This window comes from Sparus aurata, chromosome 18 (genome assembly GCF_900880675.1).
Source record: "Sparus aurata chromosome 18, fSpaAur1.1, whole genome shotgun sequence".
NCBI classification, from domain to species: Eukaryota; Metazoa; Chordata; class Actinopteri; order Spariformes; family Sparidae; genus Sparus; species Sparus aurata.
In genome coordinates, this window is record NC_044204.1 from 32210387 (window position 1) to 32222047 (window position 11661).

The window sequence follows — 11661 nt, forward strand, 5'->3', positions numbered from 1 at the left end:
GCTGCGACCAAGTGGCACAAGAGGTTTACTTCAGTATTAAGAGGCGTTTAAATCCACATTTGATGAACTGTGCAGAAGCTTCCATCTCTTTCATACGCTGTCCCATAGGGTTGTTTAAGCTTCTACATGTGACATTCAGTGACACCAGAGCACCAACATTTCAGATCATTAGCAACACGTCTCCTCATCAGAAACGATTTCAACTTAGAAAGGAACAATTTATTTGATCTGCCGAGTGATCGAAATCAGTGTTACATTATCACTTTGCTTGCTAGCTGTCCCTGCTAACACCGGCTGCCTAAAAACATCAAGTTATATGGTTTGGGTTGACTAAAGCTTGATGGCTTCAATTGATCAGGATCACATTGAGCTGAAGACTTCAAACTCTTGACATTTTGTTTTTTTACAATCTTGTGTTGGACGTCACTCTTTTCTCTTGCAGGGAGGTTTTTAAAAAAAGGGAGGACTCACATGGACGTGCATCCACACCAGCGTCCACAACAAACATCACTCCTCAGGACGCCACAGCTCAACTCTTTCTTCACAAAGTAAGGAGCTGTTTACTCCTTTATCAATGTTTAATATCTCGTGTAGAACATTTAACCGTTTACCTGATATGGATGTGAAAAACTCTTGACAGTTTAAAGTCTTAGTTTATTTAAACCCTCAGTGTGGTGAAGCAGAGCGAAAACAATAAAATCATCTCACTGTCCTGTTACCGACACACTTCACACACACACACACACACACACACACACACACACACACACACACACACACGCGCGCCTCATTTAAAAGGAAAACCTCTCTGTGACTGATCTCTAGAACCAGACAAAGAACGGGTGAAATGTGTTGGTGAGACATTTTCGGCCACACGTTTTTTATTCTTCCGGTGCTTCAAATGGTTGCTGAGCGTGGCGGCAGGAACGGGGAGCGGCTGAGAACAATACGGGCGAGTCTTTCATCAGACATCAGTCATCTCATCTTCCATCTCGTCCCCCTCCGTTTCACCTTCTGCCTCGCCTTCCTCCTCCTCCTCCTCCTCTGATGTCGCGTCCAGCTCATCCATCTGGGAGACGCACTTTGGACACGAGCAGACGAACAGGTAGTTCTCCCTGGGAGGAAAACATATTACACCAGTCAAATTGTCGCACCTCTAACAACAGCTGAACTAATCAAGAGGTGTTATTAAGATCTGCTCTTCCACAAATGATTATTTCGTGCTGTAATTAATGCTTATGATGCCAATAATACTTTCCTCTGGTGTGATATTTGGGGCCACGTGCAGGTTCACACCAGCGGAGTGTGAGCGGTACCTTTTCAGAGCTGAGAACTATCGCAGGTTGCAGTGAAAAGTTTACGTGACATACAAAACAAACTTGATCTCTTTTAGCGTCGGGGTGCAATTCAAGGATGGATGGACATCATGCTGATCAATGAGGAGTGTGAGCACAGCGGTGGCCCTCTGACCCCCGAGCGCCTCTGCCTCAGGACTGCTCATTATTGCCTGGAAGGCTTTTTATTGATCCAGATGGAATCTGTGACCCCGTTGGAGTGATTCATCAAAGGGCAGGTGTTTACCTCAGAATTTTGTGCCTGCTATGACGGCTTCGGTCCCGCTGACAGCAGTCCAGGTAGCTGATGCAGATCTCCTGGAAATTCAAAGAAAAACAAAAAGCTGAACCTCAACGTGAAGTTACTGAGCCCAGAAGTCTTAAAAAATGACAGTTTAGCAGCGCGAACATGCCGCTGGGATTTTTTTCTTATCCCCGTTTCTCGCCATCACGCAGGAAGCTGCGGCATCCTTCCATCTCTCTACACAAAAGCGCTCCCGTCTCAGGCAGCATTCAAAGGAGAGCTCTGCTGTGAAAGTAACACGGCTGCTGTGACATTACTGTGCCGCGCAGATGCAAGGCCTCTCAATCTTTCTGACAGCTCGACAAACCCACTCCAATCCTTAAAGTCTCTGCCTTCTAATACCGTCTGACAAGGGAGCACACAAAGCTAGAGAGGGATGTTCTGTCCCGTCTATCCCCGGCCAGAATTTATCACTCCAAACCCAGGCGCGTCAGCTGACCTCTCCTGGGCTGATGTCACTGAGGGCGCTGAGCTGGAGCAGGAAGTTGTTCTCCGGGAAGGACGCCTCTGCGTTGGGTATGCAGCTGTGGTTACCTGCGGGGGTCAAAGAGGCGATAAACGGGTCGTCAGCGTCCTTCGAGAACAGCGTCTTTGAACTGAAGTAACACGGATGACGCCGTCACTTACACGAGCTTTGAAGCAGAAACAGTCCGGAGCCCTCACAGTTGAGAAAGTCTCCGGTTTCTACAGAGAGAAGAGACACATTTCCAACCTTTGTCGAGATCTGATCAGAGGTTGCATAACAGCCGCAGCAATGTCACGGCGTCGACGCCACGACGCAGACAATAACAAACGCTCGCTCGCACAATGCGAGGCGCTTGCAAATCTGCTCAGCTGAGACAAAAATAATTTACTCCAAATAATAAACTGCAACACTGAGATAAAACTGTGACCTTTCTCAATGTCCTTGTACAGCTGGTCGATGAAAGAGTCCAGCTGCTCCCTCTGCTGGGCGGGAAGCTCCAGTGAATCGCAGGCGTGAACCCACTGACTCAGAGAGCTGGAGGAGGAGAACGGAAGCACTTTGAATGATCCTGCATTGAGCTGATCTCTGTACACAACAGTGTCTTATACTCAGGGTTCGTACACATTTTTCAAGGTCAAATTCAAGCACTTTTAAGGGTAATTTTCAAGATTTTCCAGCACCTTATTGCTGGGGTAAAGTACTTATCTGCAGGAATATATATACTCATGATTTTATTCTTCACTTTTTATCACAATTATGTATATATTATGCTGTAAACATCTAACATTATGTTTCATAACAGCAAAAACTTCAGAAATTAATTATCCGGTCTGATCCCAATTTTGTGAAAGACACAGAGTTATAATGTCAAGCACTTTCAAGCACTTAAACTAAAATCCAAGCACTTTTCAGACCCTGAAAACACAACATTGAAATTCAAGCACTTTCAATGATTTCAAGCACCCGTACGAACCCTGTATCCTGGACAGGAGTTTTGTGCTGATATGTATTTTTCTCGTAAAAAAACCCTGTTTACCTGGTGCCGATGCCTTGTCCGTTGGTTCCCACGAGAGCAAACAGAGAGCGGAACCCCTCGGGGACAAACCACTGCAATACCACCACATGTTCAGTTATTGATCAGTGCCGGATGATTATTAATTTAATCCAACCCCTTTCAGACTGAATGAAATGCAACATCAACCATTTATCAAGCAGCTGTATATGGTAAATGCAGCTGATGTTAATTAGCCTGTAAAGATTTATAAATTGTTTATAAAGCTTTTCATCGTTTGGTTCATTGTTGACAGTGAAAGAACTACGAGCTCAGGTTGAATTAACTTTTAATAATGATCGTTATTCAGAGTTCGTACACATTTTTCAAGGTCAAATTCAAGCACTTTTCAAGCACTTTTAAGGGTCATTTTAAAGATTTTCCAGCACCTTATTGCTTGGGTAAAATACTTTTCTATAGGAATATATAAACTCATTATTTTTTCTTCTCTTTTTATCACAATAAAGTACATTGTATTATGCTGTAAACATCTAAAATTATGTTTCATAATAGCAAAAACTTCAGAAATTAATTATCCGGTCTGATCCCAATTTTGTGAAAGACACAGAGTTATAATGTCAAGCACTTAAACTAAAATCCAAGCACTTTTCAGACCTTGAAAACACAACATTGAAATTCAAGTACTTTCAAGGATTTCAAGCACCCGTACGAACCCTGGTTATTATAAGTTGTCCCCACTTTCTGAACCAGTTCCACTTACATCAGCATATAAATATTATTCTGGATATTACACCAATATCATAATAACCAATTCTGTAACAAACTGTCTGCAGTGTTTAAAATTAAAGTTAAGAGTTTAATAATAGATTTTCTGTTAACTGTTGCTGCAAAACCACCAAATAAAAGATCGCATTCTCTTCTAAAACAAGTAATGATGTGTTAATAACTACAATCTAGAGGAGCTGGTAGCGAGATGTTTTTATTTATTTATTTATTTTAGATTTCTTTATTTAACCTTTGAACAGATTTCAGTATTTATTCTAAGCTAATGTAACCAGCTGCTTCACATTTCACTCACACATCAGAGTGACATCAATCTCCTCATTTCACTCTGGGTAATAAAGCCGTGAAGCACATTTCCCAAAATGTCACACAAGGAAAATAACCTTTATTGCTCTTGATGATGAAGATACGTGTTGGCCGCGACGCTACAGCTGTGACGTGTCTGATAAAACTACGTACGAGAAAACGTGAAGAGACGTGCGAGTTGTTCTTACTTACCCGATTGAGATGATCATCGTAAAGTGCTGTCTTGAAAAGGCTGTGTAACAAGGCCAACTGCCCCTACAGAAACAAAGTTAGAGATGGAACTATTATTTTTACGTAACAGAAAACACATCATAAACACACGTGGGAATTAAAACCCGTCAGGAGGGAATAACTCATGTCACGCTTTGCTCGCGCAGCTGTAAAGAAACCGCGAGTAGCGCAAGAGCACGATGTCGTCTTTGAACCGCCGGACTTTCTATCCGTTTTGCAGTTCAACAATTTCATATTTCGAGCAGAAGTAACGTGGCGATAACTCACTCTGAACTTCTCTCCCAGGAGCTTATGGGCGATCTCCTCCTCCTCGTTAGCCGCCCGGCTGCAGAAGTGTGAGAACAGCTTCTGCCAGTGTGCTTTGTCTTTGGCCTGGAACGACATTAACAACAACCAGTGTCAATAAAAAAAACATGTCAGTCGGTTATTGTTGTGTATTTTATGTTGTTATTCTGCAGTTTATCTTTGTTAAACAAGCCTGATGTCTTTTCAAGGATAATCTAAACTGAACTCTTGGTCGTTTCTGCTCCAAGAGAGGAAGATGTTCTGATATTTCTTCATTTGTCATTCCTAATTCCCTGCAAAATCTGCAAAACCTACATATTCAGATCACCGCCTTACACATTTGTTATACGGAACTTGTTAGCAGATATATTAGCATTCATCTGGAGCGATGTTTATGACCGTCTAATAAATGCAAGTCCAATATTCACGCTTGTTTTGGCTCCTGAGGGAAATATCGCTCACTGTGTCGAGCAGCGAGATGCGAACTGTGTCTGGAGTGTAAAGTCGGCTCATCAGAACCTTTTATGCAGAATTAATTTGCCTTCTGGACAAAAGGTGGATGAGAACAAACCAAAACAAAGAGGTGAAAGACACTAAAACACTGTGATGACTCTCTGTGGGTTTGTTACGACGGCTTCTTTTATGTTTACCATCTATTGTTTCTAGAAAAATATGAATTAGAGCAGCTATGAAGCTTTCAGTGAGATGTACAGGTAGGCAACACTCAGAGCTTTGTTTCAGCAGCTTGTATCAAATGAGAAGAATCATGTTATCAGATGTTCACAGCTTCAAACATCACCGGTGCTTCATTCATTTGCAGCTTTAGAAGGTTCACAGTGAAAGTATTTGATCGGCACGTTAGCGGGATGAGAAGATTTATAGAGATGAAGCCTCAAAACATTTAAACAAACGAACAGCACTTCCTCTAAATGCGATTCCTTTTTTCTTTGTGTTTGTTCATCAAGTACTTTGGCTCAGATGGGTTTAATATATACACTTAGATTTCTATCTGTTCTATCTATAAACACCTACTGATTTTGTTCTGGTCATATGCCAATAAAACTTGAATATGATAAATCTGGGAATGCACATGAGAAAGAAATAATAAGAAGTTTGAGATGCTTTTAGGTAATGAGCCTCGTATTATTCTTCAACCACATCTCATCCCAACTCAGATGAAACGTCACATAAATGTCAACGACGAGGTTTAAACACACGAGTCCACAGCAGCGCCTGAACTAAACTACACCAAAAAAACCATACATTAATGTTTCGTATCAGACAAAAAAAAAGTTTGATCGTCGCTTTTAGGGAAACAGATTTAAAACTTGGAGGTTTCTTGCACACAAGACTAAAACTAAACTATTAATTCATTGAGGTGTGGTAGTCGTGCCTCGGGTTGCCACCAGATGTCACTGTGTGTGTGCCGAGTTTTGCTTTATCCGCCCATCACAAGATGTGGGCAAAGTTAAACGCCATGAAGTTTGTATTTAAAGTACAGAACAATGAGGAGTGAGTGATAGAAATCCAGTGCTTTGTTTTGTAAGAACGCCTGCAACAGAAGTGCACACACCAGAACCTCACACGCCTCTGACAGACTCACCTGTTTGACAGCAGCGACCATCCGGGCCATCAGCATGATGCTGGAGGTCTCCGGCGGGTAATGCATGCTCCTGAACAGAAGACATGTGATGTCCATTAAAGTGAGTCGACGTATTAAAAAAAAAAAAACAACACATTCGCGACCATATCTGCACAAAGCTCTCTCACCTCCACGCATCCTTCAGCTTGTTGATGGGATGGTCCGGATCTTCCTGGGAGGGACCCAAACACAGAACTCGATGGTACTGTTCCGCTGCAGCTTGTCGACACTCGCTGCTGCAGTACATCACCTGAAGAGGAAGAGAGAGAGACAGCAGGAAAGAAAGAATACAAGTCACTAAAAGAGACAGGTATGAAAAAATAAGTTAAATCAAACATATGATAAACTTCTGGTCTCCTTGTAGCGACCTTTCCCCCACATGCTGCTCGGTCTCCTCGACCGCTAATTGGAAATCAACGGTCATCGTCACCTAGCAACTGTGACTGCGTGAGGTCGCTGCAATCAGGACATTATGTATACGTCTTATGCAGAAAGGGGAATCGGATTTGTAGCCATGGTTGACATTTCACAGCCGTCCAGCTGAATAAAGCACCAACGAACGATCACGCATTTTAAAAAAAATGCATTCTTCAGTGACTCCAACGTCTCAGTGCACGTGACCGCATTTCAACAGAGTGACATCGTGTTGGAAATGACAAGGCTTCACACCGTGCAAACATTTGTTACTCTTCTCACATAATCACATCATAATATTAATCTGAGATATTTTTATTTATTAAAAAAAAAGAAATGGAAATAATCGAGCTCCATACAGGTCAGAATCTAGTCATTTACAAACCAAAATATGAAACCACGGGGCCCAGAACTGGTCGAGTATATCAATTTAACTGGCCGCAATGGCTGCGACGTAATCCTGGGAGACAAATGCACCCGTCAAAGTACATCCACTGAAAGTACCTGGGTGTTTTTACAGCATCGTGAAGCATCAATGATCCCGACAGTGACGGACGTTATTGTTAAAGAGAATCAGAAACAGCCACCAGACCCCCTTTACAAATCCATTTTTTAAGTTTGACTGGTGTGATGCTGCCTCGCTCCATCAGTTGTTTATTGTTATTGTGAGACTTTGGTCCGAACAAAAGTGGAGAACTACTCGACCCACTTCAAATGCCAAATGTGTAACAACAGGGCCCAGGTTTAAAAACACTGTGATCACCTTTATGTAAGGGTGGAATGAGGTTCTCTGCACCAATAAACAAATACAGCATTCTGTGCTTGAACTGTATTTAACTTCAGGAACATGAGGCACTTTGCTGCAGTTAGAAGCGAACCTGTTTGGGTGTGCGGCCTTTAAAAGATATGCAAAAAGTGCAAATACAGAGAAACTGTCATGGATAAACACTTTGTCTGCATCACAGAGACAGTTTTCTCAGTACTGGCCTCTAAAAAAATCTATGAACGAGTCATATCAACCCTCGCTGACGCAGTGAAGGTTCCACTCTGAACACGGCTAGCTTTAAATCGATACGTTTCCTGATCAGACCACTTTTTTCCAAAGGATCTTTCTTCTGTTAAAGCATTTAAAAAAAAACCAAAATCAATCGAGTGTCCGAGCCGACTCGTGCTGACCTGGCACTGAGGGCAGGCCTGGTGCAGCTCCGGTCGCACGCGGCACAGCTCAGGATGAGGAAGGTTGAGTCCGGGGATGCCGCTGAGTCTCCTGGCGTTCTCCTCGGCCGTCTCCAGAGCGCGTAAGCAGTAATCGCAGGCTGGACGAGCAGAGACGCAGCAGAGCAGACGGACAGAGGTGAAACACTGAGGCATCAAAGTTTCATCCTGGATCAAACTCTGATCAAACATTCATACTTTTACTTTTTAGCCTTCAAAACCAGGAAAGACAACTAGCGCCATATCAGGATGTAAAGACAATATACTGTACAGTCTCATATCACCATAACAATATAATATTCATTGTAACCAATGTGTGTTTTTAACATCTCACCTTTATATTTATACAAAGCATTCCACAGGAACTGGGCGGAGACCAGAGGCCGCTCCAGAAATATGACGTCTCCCTTCTTGATGCTCTTTTTGGCGAAGAGACCTTTACCCTGAAAACATGGAGGACATCACGCCGACACAGTCAGGTTGGGCTGCCACTAATTATTACATTTATCAACAGACTAATCGATCAAAAACAGCCAGAAAACTTTGAAAACTGTCGATCACTGTCAGTCACACTACCCAACAAGACAGACTGCTATCATGAGACCCCTCTGCTCAGCTTCTGATTGGTTGGACTTGGATTGGACTAAAACTATTAGCTCAACCAGCTCAACTCCGGTAATCACTCAATTGCTGTGTCTCAATTCAGGGTCTGCATCCTTCGAAGGACCCGTCCTTTGCAGTCTTCGAAGGCGAGTCCTTCAGAGAGACCTTGTTAACCTCGTCAGCTGTTGTTAAATGTGACGGTCTAGCCTTTTGGAGCATTTCCTGGTTGCGTCACCAGATGTTTTACCCTTACGTCATGATTTCTGCCGCCCAGACCCGTGAAAGTGACGATCTACGCCATGCGATGTCGCCATTTTCTCTCTTTCTTTCTTCTTTTCGGGCGCGCAAAGAATCTTGGGATGTGTGAGGCCACGAATGATCGTAGCGGTGCATCCTCCAAAAAGAGGGAAAAGGAGGAGCATCTGGAGGAGCCTTCAGATTGGGACAGGCTTCACGCAGCGTTGTGACATAATCGGCCTTCAAATGCTCCTCTGAAGGATGCAAACCCTGAATTGAGACACAACAAATATCTCTGGAGCCACTTTCTGCTGCAAGAGTGTCTCTAGGCTCGTTCGGTGGAGCAAACAGGCCGACGTGCCGCTGCATCGCCACCCGTCCTGTCTGCTTCACCTCATGAGCACAGAGACACTGCAGCTGTGACAGCCAGCAGGTGTGTTTACAAACCGACCAGAAGAAAAACTGAACGCCATCATCACCAGACAACCACTGAAGTCACAGTTAGGGAATAATAATGTGTCAATGACGGGAGAGCAGCTGAGTGCCTGTTCTCAACTGTCCTCCTGTGTCACGTCCCCCTGGTGGTTCTGGTGGTCCCGCTCCACTACCAGAAGGAGGGAGGGATCGGTTCTGGCTAGTCCAACAGCTACGTTTTACACATGCGTAGGTCATGGTCGGCTACTTTCATTTAACTTAAAACTAAAACTAAAAACAATCAACAACTAAAAACAAAAAGACGCAACATCTGTACACATCACATTTATTATGAAAGGACTTTGTTCGAGTAGTTTTTATCGTTTTTATTTGTGTTTTTAGCCAGATGTTGTAAACTAAACTCTTCTTCCTGACTTGTAGGATGTTTGACTCCACAACTGTGTTCCTAATGTATTAATGATTTTGTACGATGTGAAAGTATTAACTGTATATTATAATGCTGATGACGACGACGAGCAAGTGTTTTTAATTTTTGCACTTAATCTTGTGAAGTCTTTGTTTCTGGACTTCTGTACCATCGTTATTTGACTGTTTGCATTATTTACTGAACATTACTTTCTATTTTCCTTGAACTTAGCAGTAAAATCTCTTTAATACTGTTCTGTGTTTGGCCTTACTGCACAGGGAAACAGTTGCTCTTGAATGATCAGCTGATTAATCCATCAAGCTGAATATCTTTGGTGACCAGAATATATTGATTATTCCTCTTCAGACTGAATCACGTGTTCTCTTCTCTTCTACCAACAACATAGAGAGATATACATTTAATTATCTGGTGTCAGTGACGTGTTATGATATTAATGCACTCCCTTCTCACTTCTGATACTTCTGAATAAACACACTCGACTCCAGAACCAGAACCAGAACCAGAACCCCTCTGCTATACAAATCTATTTCGTTTGCTCCGTGCACCGGTCCCGGTCCTCCCGGTCCTCCTGGTCCCTCTGAGCCCGGGCAGTGTGAGCCCTGCCCCGGGCTGCGATCCTCCCCGACAGCCGCTTCTCGCTCCATAAACTCACAGTTCTGTTTGAATCCGTTCTGACCGACAGAACCGGAACCAGCTCACCTTCAGGTTGTCTATAAATCGGACGTCCACGCTCGTTGCAGCTTTGCCGGGATCCACGCAGAAGGAAAACATGTCATCCAGGGGAGCCGCCATGTTTGTGACGACCTTTCCCCTCTGAACCCCGCGACGACACGGAGGGTTATGTGTTCCGAGCCGCGGCAGCGCCCCCTGCTGGAGGAGGAGGGAACTGCAGGAGCATCTGGCAGTTTAATAGTGATTTATTTTAAGTTTCTTTTTATTATTCTGGATGTTTAGTTTATTTATATTAGAGTTATTTATTCATTTGAATTATTTCCCTGTTTCTCATGTATAGTTTTATGTACTTTAGGTCCCAACCTTCATAAAAATATACACAAAAAGACAAAAAACCAGTAAACAAACGCCTCTTCAGGGGGATAATCAAACTGAAATTTGCCTCTACAACCTCTCTGATATTAAATGTTGAATCTGAATGTGTACAGGTGTTTTGGTTTCAGGTGGTTCCGTTCAGAAAAACAAAAGAAAACCTGCAGGCAGCCGGTTATTTGCAGGAGGACGGCTCTGATGCAGGTCGTCTCATCGCCTGGTAACTGTTGCTCACCTCACCTGGCTCCAGAATAAACACAGATTCCATCTGTAGAATGAAACAGGGCAGCCAGGAAATCACAAAATCTGAATTCTGGGTAAAACTGTGTATCCATGGTTATACAGGTAGAAGGATAGGTGTAGGACCATGATGCACCTGGGTCGGCCTGTGGTTGTTCACAGAGCAGCAGAGACTTTCAGGATTATTTTGTTTATTTGTTTATTTGCTTGTTTTTTAATGATAAATACACATTTTTTTTGTCCACTTAGTATTTCGTATTGTTGATGTTTTGTCTTTGGGTGAAACTGATGCTTTGGCCTGATTGTCATTGGCCATTGGCCATTGGCCATCATTTGACAAGTCGGTAAAGAGACTCAGAAACATGAAGTGGACCTTTAATTTTTACTAATTTCTGACTTCTATCTTCTTTTTTACAACACTGTATCATCCACAGCTCACAAGTGACATAAAAAACTACCACAGTGGTTCAAGAAACAACACATTTACTCAATGATTTATTATTCCTGATTCTGTTGATGATCTGTTTTGATTAATCAGTCAATGTTTGATCAATTTGATGTCAGGAAACGGTGAAAAACTACTTAAAATGCCTCAGCGACGCCTCGCTGGACGTCCTCTCTCATCTCCTGTCAATACAGCCAAGACAGGGACTACTCAAATAATCCAAATATTTGCGGATAAA

General features: G+C 42.9%; 1 protein-coding gene across 1 annotated transcript; it reads right to left on the reverse strand.

Annotated features, from left to right (window-relative positions):
- Positions 1-204: 204 nt before the first annotated feature.
- Positions 205-10513, reverse strand: smyd5 (SMYD family member 5). The gene is made up of 13 exons (XM_030395347.1): positions 10394-10513; positions 8327-8435; positions 7954-8093; positions 6492-6613; positions 6325-6394; positions 4704-4808; positions 4398-4460; positions 3141-3211; positions 2532-2638; positions 2266-2322; positions 2078-2172; positions 1582-1652; positions 205-1115 (listed from the first exon to the last, which is right to left on the reverse strand). Exons 1-13 carry the CDS (start codon positions 10484-10486, stop codon positions 965-967), a joined length of 1254 nt encoding a protein of 417 aa, XP_030251207.1. The 5' UTR covers positions 10487-10513; the 3' UTR covers positions 205-964.
- Positions 10514-11661: the final 1148 nt, after the last annotated feature.